The sequence below is a fragment of the Anabrus simplex genome, chromosome 8 (assembly GCF_040414725.1).
Source record: "Anabrus simplex isolate iqAnaSimp1 chromosome 8, ASM4041472v1, whole genome shotgun sequence".
In the NCBI taxonomy this organism is placed as follows: Eukaryota; Metazoa; Arthropoda; class Insecta; order Orthoptera; family Tettigoniidae; genus Anabrus; species Anabrus simplex.
The window spans coordinates 201504984-201523290 of NC_090272.1; the positions used below are offsets into that span (position 1 = coordinate 201504984).

The window sequence follows — 18307 nt, forward strand, 5'->3', positions numbered from 1 at the left end:
TTCCACACCATCTCTCTACTGACAGCTCGGAACATACCTCTTTAGTCGAGCAGCTCGTCTTCTTTCTCTCAAGTCTTCCCAGCCCAAACTTTGCTACATTTCTGTAACGCTACTCTTTTTCAGAAATCACCCAGAGCAAATCGAGCTGTTTTTCTTTGGATTTTTTCCAGTTCTTGAATCGAGTAATCCTGGTGAGGGTCCCGTACACTGGTACGATACTCTAGTTGGGGTCTTACCAGAGACTTATATGCCCTCTCCTTCACATCCTTACTACAACCCCTAAATACCCTCATAACCATGTGCAGAGATCTGTACCCTTTATTTACAATAATATTTATGTGATTACCCCAATGATCTTTCGTTATATTAACACCTAGGTATTTACAATGATCACTAAAAGGAATTTTCACCTCATCAACGCAGTAATTAAAACTGAGAGGACTTCCTATTTGTGAAACTCACAATCTGACTTAACCCGTTTATCAACATACCATTGCCTACTATCCATCAAACAACATTATCGAGGTCATTTTGCAGTTGCTAACCATCTTGTAACTTACTTATTACTCTGTACAGAATAGCATGATCTACAAAAAGCCTTATCTCTGATTCCACTGCTTTACTCATACCATTGATACCTACATATAAGAAAACATAAAGGTCTGATAATAATACTGCCTTGAGGAACTCCCCTCTTAATTACTAGAGGGTCAGATAAAGATTAACCTACTCTTATTCTCCGAGTTCTATTTTCTAGAAATATAGCCACCCATTCAGTCACTTTTTTGTCTAGTCCAATTGCACTCATTTTTGCCAGCAGTCTCCCAAGATCTACCCTATCAAATGCCTTAGATAGGTCAATCGCGATACAGTCTATTTGACCTCCTGAATTCAGGATATCTGCTATATCTTTCTGGAATCCTACAAGTTGAGCTTCAGTGGAATAACCTTTCCTGAACCCGAACTGCCTTCTATCGAACCAGTTATTAATTTCGCAAACATGTCTAATATAATCAGAAAGAATGCTTTCCCAAAGCTTGCATGTCAAACTGTCTAGTTCTGCTGACTAATTCAAAGCAATTCAGTATTGGGAACTTTACTACTACAGTATTCGAGCTTGTTCATTATATATAACTCATATCATTGTAAAACGTGTAATGAATGTTGAAACGTTATGTTTAACTGTTATTTATATTCGTCACTTTTTATAACCGAGACACAGGTACAATTGCATGAAACTAAAGTTGTCTGCCATCACTATGGCGAGCCCTCCCCATCCTCAATTCTATTCACACATTACTAGTTCCAACATCAAAGAGTTTTCAGCTGGGAGGAAATTGCGAAGTATGGATGTCCGGTAAGATAAACAAATGCATCATAGACGTCACTATAAGCTACTAGGAGTTAGAAGAACAGGAGGTATTATTAACTTTCAGATTCAGTGTCCATTTTAAGGTGTTTTCTTTACAGAATCTTTTACAGAATTTTTTCTGTCTTAAGATGTTAAGGATATGTAGAACTGATTGTTGAACCGAACCCCTCCCTTTTTAGATAATATCAGACATATTAAGATACGCACAACGGGAGAATCGAGGCGTGGACCTGGACTAGGAAAGGCTAATGACACAGCCCTGAACTGGAAATGTCCCTCATTTCGACGCAGTATAGGATAAACACTAAGACTACTAACAGTAAAAATCAAATTAAATTCAAATGAGGGTTTCTTGAAAATAACAATAAAATCAAAAAAGAACAAATAAGAAATGAGGCCAGCAATCAAAAAGATATAATACAAATGTGTTCAACACCCATCCAACTGGAAATCATATCATATTCATGTGTGACCACATCTTTTCTTTTTAAATCACCAGACTGAAATTATTAATATAACGCTCTCACCTTTTCAACAGTAGTCTCGCTACATAATACCGTGATGCAATTACAATCCACACGAATTAATTCAATCATTCATTCAGTAAGCATAATGAAATTCCAAGCCCACGCGTCTATCATTATTTCCACATCGTCACAACAATTACTACACATCATAAAATCCCACGCAGCGAGGAGCAGAAAGGAATAGTTAACAATAAACCCAGAGAAACACAAACACGCACGCAAGATCACATCTTAACACAGAAAAGTAGCATCTCTGGACCAAAGAATTAAAATTCAAAACAAAGAGAAGCACAGGCATACGCATAGCCCGAATGAAAATAAACAACATGGCGGCCTCCAGGTCAACAAACGGCCAGGACGGACACCAAGTCAAAACAAGAATAGCCGTACCTACGATAAGCATGAGGTCCAGAAAGATTAAAATATTAATAAACTGATCGATACGTCATCCTTACACTCCTTTCACACGCCCACACACGCAAACAAACACATACACACTGCCAGCATCGGCAAATGATACGAGCAGTTGCACCAGTAAATAAGTTGAACACAAACTCGTATATTGTGACTCACCTGATCACAAATATGGGTCTCACATATGTTATGGATAGCGTGCACGACTCAGGCAATTAGCAGCAACATATTAGTGACCTAACGGTCACGCATAAACCCATCACTTATGCACTCCGTACGACCCGAAACGGATCTCTGAGTCGAGACGCAGGGCATACTTTCATACGATGGCAAAATATTTCACAATGCAGTGCACCAAATAAATCAATCAGAGGCCCAGCCACGAACACAATGCTATCACGGCAACAACAGACACACAATCCATTCTCGCTCTGAGTACAAAGACGCATATCAACCGGCCATTATTAAAAGAGGCAAACGGTACAATTTAACCGCAGAAATAATATAAATGCAAAGATTACCGTACCTGTAATATCAGCAATTAAAATAATAAGAAGCAAGCTAGTACGGGTCATTTTTAAATTTGTTATAAACCCATTTATAACATTAGAACGCTACTCCAATCTGCGAGGGCTCCATCTTTATATTCAGCACATGTAACAATGCAAAGATTCATTCCAAGGAGATAATACAAAGGTCTCGTCGAAAGAACGATCCTCCGTGCACACGACCGAGGGAGCTGCCCTCTAGGATACTATCATGGAAATACATAAGTCAATTGAGGTGAGGCTGACACAAGTTCTTTGCAATACAGAAAACATCAATTTAATGAACATGCCATATTAGCATGTTTCATTGTATACTACAAGTTCGCGATATTCTAGCGTTAACTTTCCAGTTCAGTTAGCAGTGTTAGTACTGTTACAGCACCATTAGCAACTTCGACTCCTGAGCTTGTGAGAGAGTACAATTAGATTAATGCGACTGGCCGCACGTCAGCTATATTTTGTAAGTTTATAATCAAGTCACTGTCCTCATGATAGTGCTTGTTAGAACACTCCCCATTACCACAGCGGCGAGGCGGCGATAGTTAATCTCCAATATTCCTCAAGGATGTAGAAACTACCTCGCCACTGCACACAGAAATCTAATTATATTCTCATTGATCTCTTAGCTTCATTTGTTACCGGGCCACAAATGTGAGCTCCGGTTTCAATGTAATTGCTACAGCAAGTAATTAACTTGAAGCAAATATGCGAGTGGTGTGGTAAGTGGTCCCTCAGAGTATATAAAGTTAAGTGTGGTGTCATGTCATTTAATCGAAAATGAATACCTGTCTTTTACAGATTAAAAAATAAGCGAAGAATGTTTAAGTCGAGTGGAGGAATTTAATGACCTAGGTGTAATCCTGAGAAACAGGAATAGGTTATCCTATCAGAAACACATTGATAACATTATAAAGAAAGCTTTCAGATTACTCAGGTTTTTATCAAAAGATATGGTGAAGATTTCAGTAACATTGCATGTGCCCACACGCTGTTTTGTTCTCTGGTAAGACCCTCTCTCTCAAGTATGGTTGTGAGGTGTGGCTACCGTATCAGAAAGGTCACATATGCCGTCTCCAGAGAGTTCGGATAAGGTTCATGAAGTGGATTACACGCGTATGCCACTCTCTTCAAGCAGGTATGATGAATTTGTAAAAAATGTTGGAATGAATACGCTGGCATCGCGCGAAAATGTGCGAACGCAATGTTAGCAACTAAATGCTTGAAGAGTAAAGTTGACTGTTCGGTTGTACTGGGGTTGATTCTGCTTCTTGTTCCATGCAGACGAACAAGGCAGAAATTTACATTCCATCTGCCCAAATGTCGGGTGGTTGCACACCAAAATTCTTGGTTCAGGCAAGCCTTAAGGACCATAAATCAACTGGAAGGGTCTTGACGTTTTTCATCACCCTTCCACTAAATAGTAAACTCGTGTCCTCATCCTGAGGTGGAGCAGTTCTCTTCAAGGCACTCTCCCAATGGAGGTGAGCTGCATGGACCACTGCAACCACATACCAGCCTTCCTGCCATTCATACATTTCTGGCAGTACCGGGAACCGATTCCGGGCCCTCGAGGACGGCAGCTAATAGTGCTAACCGTTAAGTTACGGAGGCGGAAGGTGGTAATTGTGTAAATTATGTGTGAATTATTATGTGAATTGTCTGTAGTATGGATCGTATCTGTAAGAAATCTGTGATGATGCATATTTGTATGTATGTGTACATTTGTGTTCACCTGTAAATGTTCTCTTATTACAGTTAGTTATTTAATTTCTATTGCATCATCTGTAACTGGGTTATCCTGTAGATGATAAATATATTCTATTTTCTACCCTATTCCACTATAAAAATAAATAAATACATACAACACCATTTCCTGAAAATAGAACTTTAAGAAAGTATAGAAACTATCTTTGAAAGACTCAACGTCCCCCCCCCCCACCAAATACCCAATGTACACAAATCGAAGAGTTTAACGTAAGTAATAATCAGGCGGAATTTAATTTTTAGCGGTAGACATACTACTGTATGGGGACTGCCTAGACGAGTACGTAAAGGAGGGCTCGGATCATCCGGAAGAACGTGGGTTCAATTCTCCGTTAAGAAGTCGAAATATTTGGAAACGAGATTTTCACTTCAGGAGAGGTACATCACCCTGAGGTTCACTCAGCCTGCACTAAAAATGAGTATAAGTTAATTCCTGGGGGGGGGGGGAAGACGGCCGGGTGTAGAGCTAACCACTCTACCCCACTTATTAACGGGATTATGGATACCGGTATAATAATTTCGTGTAGCTATTTCTAGCCGAATGCAGCCCTTTTAAGGCAGACCCTCCGATGAGAGTGGGCGGCATCTGCCATGTGTAGGTAACTGCGTGTTATTGTGGTGGAGGATAGTGTTATGTGTGGTGTGTGAGTTGCAGGGATGTTGGGAGCAGCACAAACACCCAGCCCCCGGGCCATTGGAATTAACCAATGAAGGTTAAAATCCCCGACCCGGCCGGGAATCGAACCCGGGACCCTCTGAACCGAAGGCCAGTACGCTGACCATTCAGCCAACGAGTCGGACATGGATACCGGTAGTGGAAGCTTTGCTTTTATAGGTTATAATAAAGTATGGAACAGTGCTAATATTGTTCTGATTAATTCCACTTTCACGATATCACCTTCTAAGCTCGAAAAACACTGAAAATCAGTGTTATGGAAATGGTCTGAAGTGTTCGCCTTTCGAGAATGATCAAACCGCTCTCCTATGCAACAGTACACCACTGAGTCTGTTTCTTTTGCACGATGATAGAAGCATTTAATATGAATATATAACAATTATTCTAGTTTTCCTACAACTGTAAACTTATCTATGGCGGGATGCAATTTAAAAAAATGACCAGCCTTACACTCGAACTCGAATCTTCCGTCTTTTAAACGGATGCGTCAATCATGTCTACTATTACAGTGGACACACAAGAAAATCACGTTCTGTTCGTTTGATGTTGAATCATCCGAGTATGGAAATATCCAATAGGCAAGTGCTAAATTACTATGACTCCATCTGACGAGGTACCAGCGTGATCCAACGTTCATGCCAGAAACTGGCATTTTTTTAAAACGTAGGAAACATGAAATTATTTTTTGAACTGTAAGTTTAACTATAATAGGGAATTAGTAGTTCCACGCCAAATAAAGATTTAATTGCTGAACTTCTCGATCCATAATTGGGGCTTGGAATGAGTAGGTACATACGTGCTCTCGTCCAGACGTGGTGCAGCTCTTTACAGGTACCGATCTTAAAAATCTATCAGTACCGGAACTCGAAAGCGGACCCCCGAGAGCGGTAGCTAAAAGCGCTAAGCGTTACACTATGGAGGAGTAATAGAGCTTGGGAGGACTTGAATCATCTGAGGGAAGCACTCGTGTATGGAGAAACTGTTTGGAAATGTGTATTATCAATGACCGTGTAACTGAAACTTAAAGATGAAAAAAATTGCTTGGGACTTCGGATAGTTCGGTATTATTATTATTATTATTATTATTATTATTATTATTATTATTATTATTATTATTATTATACTCGGCGCAAACGTTTATATCATACGAGAAGTAGCCAGTACCAATGAAAGCGCACTGCGGTGTTGCCTAACTATGTAGGAGTGTACAGGCGTGAGACCAATCATTGCCTTCGGTCCAGCACACAGCATTATAAATCGTGCAGATAACAATCTTACCTTGTTGGTGTTAAGTCTTACATTTTTTACACTGCCTCCATATGCCACTAACGCGCACCTATTATACCACTACTACTAGTAATAATATTGTTGTTTAATATCCCAACTTAACAGGCTCCTAGGTTTCGGAAATCAGCACTGAAAAATTTTCTTATTAACGTACCAAAAATCTATTGCTATATGTATCTCGTAATTAACTTCCGTGAACGGTTACCGACTGTGCTACGATACGGTCGTACAACTTTGCACATGGGAGAGGACCGTAACCGGCTATGATATGCATACGAGAAATATCGCGTCGTCACAAATTGAAATGTGTGTTCAATTAAAATGTTATTTTCAATGTCTACTCCGTTTTGTCCCGAGTGGTCCCCAGTTAAGCTAAATTACGTATTGTATAATTTAAATGATCACTGCTTGATGGAAATTACTCTATCAATATCTAATATCGTCACACACTTGGGGCTTTCCCTTCTGTAACAGGTAAATAAATCATAACTCATGTTATTATTTTATTGTGTTACTCTAAGTTATACCAGCGACGAAGTGTCTGAACCTGCATTTCCCTAAGTAAAAATTTGCAATAATCACGTAAGAGAAATCAGTAATTTTTTCGGCTTTATCATACTATCCGTTCCTTGACATATCATTAAGAATTTAGTTTGGAGATGTTTCACAGACGTATCAGGTTTCTGTAAATATCTCCATAGAGTTGTACACAATGTAACATTTTAATGAAAATATGAAGTAATAACATGAAACACAATAATATCATAAAAACCAATGTTACTAACAGATAGACCAACCTGTTTAGAAAGACCAGCTTCCTCTAACCGAAGACTCTCCTTCTGAGACTTGAGCCAGTGCGACCTCATCTGGAGGATTCTGGGAATAACTCTTGTCTCCTGGCCACACCTGTGTTAGCAAACAGACACAGAATTAGGATTTGTTCACAATACAGAGTGATAATACCTTTTGCAGAATGATGAAGTTCTCTTTCTCAGATATCCCATAAAGACGAGGTTTCGTGGGGAACATAGATATTTTAACATTTCTTTATATTTTCTGAAACTCAGAGGAATTCAGGAATGTATTACAGTAAAACCTCGATTAGACGCTACCCAAGGGGAGAAACTAAACAATATCATTAGTTAATTACGCAATTTGTATGTTTCTCATATACGAGACTATATACGACGTACCGTAATGTTTTATTAAAATGAAGTACTTAAATAAAATAATAATTACAAATACAGAAGTTCTGAAGCGAGTGAGTACATAGGCAAAAGTTTTGCTGACAATCACGAAACGGAAGTTGAGTACCTTGGACATATCGTGCGTATAAGAAGTATAGACTTCTGCAACTTGGCCTGCAAGAGAAAATTGATGGCACACGCAAACGTGGCAGAAGAAGGATGTCTTGGTTGTGTAACATGCGAGATTGGTACTTACAAGATACATACTCCCTATTTCATGCGGCAAACGACTAATCTATAATCACTAGGACGACCGACAACCTTCGCTCAACGAAGACGGCAACATATTAAGAAATAAATACAGTACACAATACTGTAGATACAGTATTACTTTTTTTTACGTCGAACCGACACAGATAGGTCTTATGGCAGCGATGAGATAGGGAAGAACGAGGATCGAGAAGGAAGGAACCGTGGCCTTAAGGTACAGTCCCAGCGTATTTTCCTTCATACACGCAGACAAGTAATCTTAGAAGTGTCCAGGAAAACCAATAAGTGTTGTGATGGAATGGTTTCTTCTTTCACATCCTTGTTCATGATTTCTATCCCCCTGTGGGTGGGGGTGGTAGAATAACACCCACGGTATCCCCTGCGTGACGTCAGAGGCGACTAAAAAGAGCCCCTGGTGCTTTCACCTTGGGAGTGTGGGTTAACTGCCACGGGCGCGCAGATGAGTCGTGGCATTGCTTCCACTTACTTGTGCCAGACTCCTCACTTTCATCTATCCTATCTGACCTACCTTTGTCAACTCTTGTTGTTTTCCTACCCCGACGGTATTAGAGCATTCGAGGCCTAGGGAGTCTTTCATTTTCACACCCTTCGTGGCCCTTGCCTTTCTTTGTCCGATACCTTCATTTTTCGAAGTGTCGGATCCCTTCCATATTTTCTCTCTGATTACTGTTATATAGAGGATGGTTGCGTAGTTGTACTTCCTGTTAAAACAATCATCACCACCACCATGATTTCTACAATGGTACGTAAAAACTTGTTTCCATGAAACTCTCCTCATCTCTGGAATATTAATCTATCTGTACACATTGCGCCGGCCACACGGTCTAGGGTTAGCGTTCCCCAGCTCGGCGTTCGATTCCCGGCCAGATCAGGGATTTTTACCTGGATCTGAGGGCTGGTTCGAGGTCCAACCAGCCCACGTGATTACAATTGAGAGCTATCTGTCGGTGAGATGGCAGTCCCGGGCTAGAAAGCCAAGAATAACGGCCGAGAGTATTCGTCGCTCTGACCTTCTTTCACCTTGTAATCTGCAGGCCTTGGGGCTGAGTAGCGGTCACTTGTAGGTCGAAGCCCGGGCTGTAGCGCCAAAGGGGGTGTGGGAGAGGGGGGATTTGCGCATACTGCAGACTCCCCATGGCGAGGTTATGATAAGCTGAGTGAGAGTGAATGTCAACAAACGCTACCTAGCCTTAAGCTCCAGGTAAAGTTTCGTCTTCTTCTTGAGACGAGCGAGTAACACTTTCCATTTCTTCTGAACTTCGCTAAAAATGATCCGAAGAATATTCCCTCGAAGAAGAGAGTCTTAAACGAGAGCGAAGCACGATACATTTTATAATAGTCTCCTACAGGACATGTCTAGGAACCCGACAAGTACGCGTATTACCCGGGTACGGGAGCGTCTTATCGAAGTTTTACAGTATATTTCTTTAAAATAATTCCCCCTGTAGGCAGGGGTGGTAGAATAACACCCTGCCTGTCGTAAGAGGCGACTAAAAGTGGCCCAAGGGGGTCTGTACTTTGGAGCGTGGGTCGGCGACCACGGGGCCCTTAGCTGATTCCTGGCATTGCTTATACTTACTTTTACTAGGCTTCTCACTTTCATCTATTCTATCCGAATTGCCTTGGTCAACTCTTGTTCTTTTCCGACCCCGACAGTATTACGTATGGAGGCATAGGAGTCTCATTTTCACGCCCTTCCTTGACTTTCTTTGGCCGATACCTTCATTTTTCGAAGTGTCGGATCCCTTCCATTTTTCTCTCTGATTAGCGTTATATAGAGGATGGTTGCCTAGTTGTACTTCCTCTTAAAACAATAATCATCATCATCACCACCACCACCACCACCACCACCCTCTAAAGTAAATGCGTTCATGTATGTCTTCCAAACCTTGATAAATGTATTTCTTCAGATAAGTTTATTTTAGTTATCATTGCGTATATTATGCTTTATTTACCATCTTCCTCTCGTTGTTACACTTTTGCACAGACATCGTAAACAGTTTGTTGCAAGAAAATGAACGAAAAGTTCAGACGTACTGTATGAAAAGTAGTAAAGAAGTAATAAATACAAATAAGTATGCAGAGTAATTGGAGCTTGAGCCACCAACAACACACACACGTGCGTAAAATTTTGTGAAAAGAAAAGTAAAGGCTAAAGTGTTACCGCTGCCAATACGGGACGAACGATACGGCTAAGAGAGCCACACTTTGTGTCAACCGCTCCAAATATTTAGCTAAATTTTAACGAAGATAAATGGACTGCTGGTAAGAAATTATATTTCGTTATGTTTCGAGTAGTTCCTGGATTCTGAATATAGGTCGTAATTTATTTATAGAGGAAGGAAGTATCTTCAAATACAGCGGAGGATGAAATTTCGAAGATCACACTCAAGTTACGAGTTTGATTTTTTTTTTTGCTAGTGGCTTTACGTTGCACCGACACAGATAGGTCTTATTGCGACGATGGGATAGGAAAGGCCTAGGAGTTGGAAGGAAGCGGCCGTGACCTTAATTGAGGTACAGCCCCAGCATTTTCCTGGTGTGAAAATGGGAAACCACGGAAAACCATCTTCAGGGCTGTCGACAGTGGGATTCAAACCCACTATCTCCCGGATGCAAGCTCACAGCCGCGCGCCTCTAACCGCTCGGCCAACTCGCCCGTGTTTGATGTTGTAACGTTATTGGTTTTACGTCCCAGAAACTACTTCTACAGTCTTTCAAGCGGTCAAGGTGCCAGAAATGTTGTCACGCAGATCTTTGCGTCGGAAAATCCACCGAAATAATACCGGGAAAGCTAGCCACTCTGTTCGCTAATTATACAGGCAACACACGTGTGATCGACATATGGTCATTAGTAGTTTCAAAGACTGACTCTGATACAGATTGTTCGACAACGGTTAGCTGAAGCAGAACAAGAGAAAAGTGGCCGAGGGACTGTGTAGGAGCCACGGACGCAGGTATCTTTGTGTGGATGTTGGGTGGATGTTAATAAGCACTCTTTAGACTGAGAAATATTTATTTTATTATAGACATATTTTAATATGTCTTACGTCGCACCGACAACGATAGGTCTTATGGCTAGGACTGGGAAGGAAGTGACCGTAGCCTTAGTTACGGTAAAGCTCCAAAATTTGCCTGATAAACCACGGAAAATCATCTTCAGAGCTGCCGAAAGTTCTTCGAGCTCACAGCTACGTGACCCGACAGTGAGCGCCTCATCATCTTACGATATTTCGGAGTTCTCTTTGGGCCATCCTCTTTTCAACCAAGTGCATGTTGGTGCATTTTATACTTGCGAAAGTTTTGAAGGGAGTTTGGTGGCACTTTTTTGGAATAAATGGATTTTTACCAGTGGAGCCAGCACTGGAACGAAACGATAAATGTAGTCAACGGCATAATAATAATAATAATAATAATAATAATAATAATAATAATAATAATAATAATAATAATAATAATAATAATAATAATAATGCACAACTGCCATCTTCACTGCTCGATCTAACAGGAGCGAAGCAGTTAGGCTGCTGCAAGCCTATTCTACAGTACAAGATTAACTTTTATTTCAGAGATAATTCTATTTTGTTTCGTCATCCTCTTTTTAATTTTAAAACTTTAGTGTTTATGTATGTCTTGGCTGAATGGTCAGCGATGAGGCCTTCGGTTCAGTGGGTCTCGGGTTCGATTACCGGCCGGGTCGGGGATTTTAATCGCGTTTGATTAATTCTTCTGGCTCGGGGACTGGGTATTTGTGTCTGTTCCAACACTTCCTCTTCATATTCAGACAAGACATTGCACTACCAAACACCACAGAAACACGCAATTGTGATTACATCCTTCCATATAGGGTTGGCGTCACGAAGGGCATCCGGTCGTAAAATAGGGACAAATCCACATGTGCGACGCAGTTCGCACCCGCGGTAAAAGAAGAAGAGAGTTTGTGTGTCTCTTCAAAACTGTACACATTTTCTGCAGTTAACATTTAATGTACAAGTAGTCACCGTCAGCCATACTTCAGTAGTTCTACTTAAAGTTTATGCCAGGTTACTTTTTAATGATTTGTAATTAGTTATTTATCAGTTTAATTTTGTTACTGGTTAAGTGTAAGACAGGGACAGCTGTCCCTAATTTTGCCAAGAGAAATATATATATATTTACAAGTTGTCTTACGTCGCACCGACACAGGTCTTTGGGTACGATGCGACAGGAAAGGGCTAGAAGAGGGAAAGAAACGGCCGTGGCCTTAATTAAGGTACAGCCCCAGCATTTTCCTGGTGTGAAACCATCTTCAGGGCTACCGACAGTGGGGTTCGTACCCACTATCTCCAGAATACTAGATACTGGCCGCACTGCAGCTATCGAGCTCGGTAATTGATAAATTTGGTGTCATTAAACGGCAATAATATTTAATAGTGAGGTATCTTTCACCATCATCGTCTGCATGTCCGGCTCCATGGCTAAATGGTTAGCATGCTGGCGTTTGGTCCAGAGGGTCCCGGGTTCGATTCTCGGCCGAGTCGGGGATTTTAACTTTAATTGGTTAATTCCAATGGCTCGGGGACTGGGTGTGTGTGCCGTCTTCAGCATTAGAATTCATCACAGGTAGGGCCCCATTCTCATAGAGGCGCAGGTCACCTATGCGGTATCAACTCGAAAGACCTGCACCCGGCCTCTTCGGAGGCCACACGCCATTAAATTATTGTGTGCATGCAAATGTTGACCCGAATCGGTACCGCTATTATAAGGTTTATAGAGAGAACACATACTACATCCAATGCTGATTTAATAAGCCTCTTAAAACCATTCATAACGACTCACTATAATGCAGAAGTGAACAACAGCCGTCCAGCTACACTGTTTGCGAAAGACTAGGATATGAAGCGATATGACATGGAACCAGCGGATTAACCATTATGAGGCTGAAGGGTGGCGGAAATTTGAAATGGATTTCGACAGATTTAGTTTGAACCCGCAATTATTAGAAATGCTTTTTGTTCTCAAATGTCCCTGCGTCACCAAAGCCTCATTGTTCTCAAATACAATTGCTGAGAGTTTGAAGGTATATGGATGTCAATACAACAGAATATACGGTAATATTCGTCATGCATGTGACATTCGAGAAAAAAAAAATCTCTCAGTCGTACTTCCATGAACAAAACTTTTCCTTTTGGGTAACTGACTTTTAACCTTCATCAAAGTGTATATCCGCTACACGGGATATATTTTTGGGCTTAGAAGATGAGAAAGCAAGTTATAACATGTAATTACGAGCTTACGTTCTTATAACAATGTAGTATAGATGACGCTACTGTCATAGACAAAGACAGGTTACCATGAATTTGAATTTTCACGACCGCATTGTAATCGAAACCGACTTTCAACCTATTAGGTCGTGTTACGTACATTTAGTACGTGTTGAACATATGTTAAGTAGAGAACAAAAATGGCCAACCGGACACCAGTGAGATCCGAACCCACAACCTCCCGATTTCGCTTCGGTTCCTATGGTGGCCTAGGCCATCTTGTTCTCTTGGAAAGGATCTAATCTACAGGTCTGGCACTACTGTCATCACACTGTAGAGTGCGTTTAAATCGCTCGTTGAGGGCCAAGGCAATGAATTTTTGTTCTGTACTTAACATCTCTTCAACACGTGCTAAATGTACGTAACACTACCTAATAGGTTGAAAGTCGGTTTCAATTACTGGTTACCATGGTTACAGTCGCGTCGGGAAATGACGCTAATTAAAGATAGACTCCTCAGCCAATAAACATAGGTACTACTCATGTTAATACTGCGGAATATTCTTGCCAGATGCCGGCGGCCACGACATTATGCATGCTGATTGACTAATGTAGTAGCGCAGTTGGACAGAACTGAATCCTAGCGGAGTTGGTCGTCGTTTAAAGATGCTTAAATAAGGACGACATGCGTCAGTAGACTTGTCAAGATACCTCTTTCTGGAATCAAGTCCGATAATTCAGAGTCTCCCAGTCCAATCTGCCTTTTTGTCGTAAGCAATTGATCGGTAGTATTGGAACAGCGAACAACAGTGGAAGAATGTCGGTCTCCGAATTTCAAGATAGCGGGTTCAAACCGGACAGAGGGGACAAAACATGACGGCCTCATTTCCACGAAGCCATTTGCCAATCACACCCTGCACCACCCCGGTGAAAGTTTAGTGGGGTTATGGTTCCAATCTGTAGCTAGCTTTAAGTAGTTCCCGTCGGAAATTGTAGATGGCGCTGGAGGTCATACACAACGCGTAGATAGTTGTAGACAGGTTCTGTAGATGGCACGCAAGTAGGCATGTTCAAGTCTAACGTCAATCAGTGGTCCTTTCTGACAAAGAATTAGTCGTATCACGTCAAGTATTATGCAGATAATATTGCAGGATTGCATAGAATCCGACTTCACCCTTGTTCGAACTAATATATATTTCAAGCAATAGTTCCAATGACGCTACAGTATTTGTGTTGTTTGAAATCCAAGTGCCCATCAAGTGCTTGTGCTGCAAATCTTTGTTCCTTGTGCTTGTTTATTAGAAACATATCTTCGCCAGTCCACCTGAAATCCTGTATTTCCTGTTTGAGTACACCTCAGGGGCTGAAAGCTGAACGGTTCTATTAATATATTTCTATATAATGTCCTGTCTCTGTGCATTTAACTCTGTTATTTTTATTTTCATGTGGTACTTGGATATTGATGTGATACCCCATTCTCTTGTACATGGTGTGCTCTGCTGTCTTGCTTTTGAAGGGATTTCTTATTTGTTATAATATCAGCTTTGTGTTAATGTGTCAATCATTCATTTGAAGTCAAAGCTGCTTTGAAGTGTGAGGTTATTTTCTCAATAACAAAGTATGCCATACGAACTATGGGTATCAGATCATTATTTACAACATAGTAGGTACCGTACTCGAACATAAAAATATATGAATTACAATGTATTGTAGTAGAACTCCATTATAATCGATGGAAGGATGGTGGGAGGCTAGGGGCAGGGCAAAGGAGGAGAAGGGGGGGGGGGGAGCTGTAAGCATAACCGGATGTGCGTCACTGCGCCAGATGTTACTTCTCTGTGCTATCTGTAGATAATGCGCACTGTGCCGCTACCTCAAATTTCGGACTGAAACTACTAGAGCCTAGTGGCTTGGTACCGAAATTCATCATTGAGTTACATCTCTATTCTATTCTATCCTCTTTGCCCTGCAACTTGCTGAGTTAAAGAGTTCTAAGTGAACCTTGTTTGGTGTGAAGAGGTTGGCAAACCACTTTCTTCCACACACTCTAAAGTCTTTATTTACCCTTTCTTCGTGTCTGTAGTGGACTATTTTGGCGACTCGGGCTACAGTAGACGTTGTAAATCCTATAAGCCGCTAACAGACACCGAGCTGCCGCTGGAGAGTAGTGGTGTGAGGTAAGGTCGTCATATTTTGTTCCCAGGTATAGTCGAATTTCTAGAAGGGACGGAGAAAGTCCATTCGACACTCCGTGTGTCGGCATGTAAAAGGTCCCTGGTGGCCCATTTCCTGTTTATCTTAGAAAATTCATTAACACACAGCCAAAGGCGCCGAAGAGAGATTCGGGTTATTCTGCATCTAGTAGGTCTAGAGCAGTGGTTTCCAACCTGGGGGCGATCGCCCCAAAGTGGGCGATTTGGGTTATCAGGGGGGCAATAAATAACTGGGGGCGATGAGTATTCAAAGGGGGGAAAATTAAAAATAGTACTGTACAGTCGAAGTTGCCGGGTAGCACGAGTCGCTGGCTGTTCTCAGCCGGCAAATTCACTGCACTCACTCCTCTCCACAGTCCCCACCTGTTGTTGGTCAGCGCGGCAGGCTGGTGACTTAACCCCCTCCCCCTCCTACCATCACAACACACTTGCAATTGATCTACATTCGTCTTCAGTCTTAACTAGCCTTTGTGTGCCTCACCATCAGTTTTTGTGCGTGTCTTCTGTTTTTGTGTGTTTGTTTGAAGTGTAGAAGTTCATGCACAATGGATTCAATAAAGAAGTGTCGTCAATACTCTGCTGAGTACTTAAAATTCGGTTTTATCGCGTCACCGCACAATGTGCACTTTCCACATTGTCTTTTGTGCGATAAAATATTTACTTGTTATGAAGCCATGAAGTCTTCGAGAATGAAAGATCATTTATCAAGAGTACACAGTGGTAAAGTAAGTACAGAACTTAGTTATTTTCAACACCTCAAAGCTAAAGCTGATAAACGGTCCATTGTGAGTGAATTATTTAAAAAGCCAGCAACCGACCTTGACAAAGGTCTTCTTGCTTTTTACGAGGTGACTTTATTGATCGTTAAATGTGTTAAACCTCACACAATTGGCGAAACTCTTGTTTTACCGGCTACCAAAAAAAGGTTGAAATCATGCTAGGCGAGGGCCCTAGTAATAAGTCATTCGGTTCCTTTGAGCAACAATACAGGTTCCAGGCGAAATGACGAAATGACCACGGGCGTTGAATCCAAACTGGCCAATTTGTTGAATAAAAGTAAATTTGCATTGCAGATTGATGAATCAACTGTGATTGATAACAAAGCAATTGTATTTAATTATCTTACGTGAGGTTTATCAGTAAACAAAAGGAAATTACCGACGAAATGTTGCTTGCTAGAACTTTGATAACTCATACGAAAGGATCGTCGATTTTTGAAGTGGTGCAAGATTATTTTGAGAAAAAAGAGATTCCCCTAACAAACGTGAGCGCTTACGCAACAGACGGTGCTCCTGCCATGTCAGGTCGTCTTGCGGGGTTTCTAGCCCACCTTAAGAAAGAAGTGTCAGATGTCATCACTATTCACTGTGTGATTCATCGTCAACACTTATCTGCGAAAAAATGGAGTGATATCCCGCATGAAACCCTACAACTGGTTATTACTGGTGTCAACAATATCAAAGCTAATTCTCTCAGTGACCGTCTGTTCCGATAACTTTGCCATGAAAATGACGAGGAATTCGAACGTTTGCTTCTACATACGGCCGTGAGGTGGCTTTCCAAAGGAAACTGTTGGCGCCATTTCTTCGAATTATTTGACACTGTTACTGAGTTTCTCGACACGTCTGATCCTGTTTGAAGTGAGAATTTGAAGCAACGCAAGTTGGAACTTGCGTACTTTACATGTATTTTTGAAAAAATGAACAAAGTCAATATAAGGCTTCAAGGAAATAAGATGAACCTTATCAAGGCCAAAGGAATTATTTTCATCATTCATCGCCAAGTTTGATATTCACAAGATAAATATTGGCCATAAGAGCTGATTGAGTTTCAGAACCTTAGAAGGTGTTCAGTGTCAGATAACGAGACTCCTGAACTCCCAGAAGACAAAATCCTAATTTTTACTGATCACCTTGACCAGTTAAAAACTGACATGGAATCAAGGTTTGAAGATTTGACCAAGTTACAAATTCCGGATTGGATTCTAGGTTCACTCTCGTTTGAAGCTTTAGATAAGCTTGATAAATCTTTTCAGACGGAGTTTCTAGATCTGAAGTATGACTGTGAGGCGAAAATCATTTTCAAGCAGAGCGGTTACGAGTTAGCCTGAGTGAAGCTTATGTACACTTATATACAACTGTGGGGAAAAACTGAACCACTTCTCATCTAGTTCCCGTCAGCATTCTCAGTTGCAAAAGGATTTAGTTCCGTTGTCCATCTCCTCACAGAACAAAGAAATAATTCGGATATTTGCCTCAAAGGTGACTTGCGCCTGAACTCGACGAACATAAAGCCGGATATTCAAGCTTTAACTGCAATCCACCAAGCACAATGCAGAGATTGAAAAGGTAAAATAAAACAAAAATGTTTTCAAAATTTAATTTACTTTTTCAAATTTAACTGTCAACTTTCTCAATGTTTCCAGATTGCAATTTAAAAATGAAAACACGTACCCCTGTTTTCTAAATGAACGTCAATGATCTTAGTTAATTGTTTTACTTCTTTGTTCTTAAAATTCTGTAAAGAAAAGGTACATTTTAATTTTTTCTATTTTATTTAAGAGTGACCAGATACAACTGCTTTATTATTTACACTTTACTTCAAATTAAAATTAGGCATACATTGAAAATGAAAAGGGGGCGATAGATGTTAGTTAACCTCCAGAAAGGGGAGATGGGCCACAAAAGGTTGGGAACCACTGGTCTAGAGTAAAATGGATCGTCGAAACTGAAGAACCGGCAGCCAGATAGCGTAAAATTGGAATGTCGGCATGCGGTAGCAGAGGC

At 40.9% G+C, this 18307-nt stretch overlaps 1 protein-coding gene across 2 annotated transcripts in view; it reads right to left on the reverse strand.

Annotated features, from left to right (window-relative positions):
- The window catches only part of Tpst (tyrosylprotein sulfotransferase), a 662871-nt gene that overhangs the window by 37320 nt on the left and 607244 nt on the right, over window positions 1–18307 (reverse strand). For both annotated transcript variants that reach the window (XM_067152638.2, XM_067152640.2), the window contains one exon: window positions 7386–7494. In XM_067152638.2, the coding sequence (XP_067008739.1) occupies window positions 7386–7494 (109 nt within the window). The remainder of the gene's footprint in view (window positions 1–7385; window positions 7495–18307) is intronic.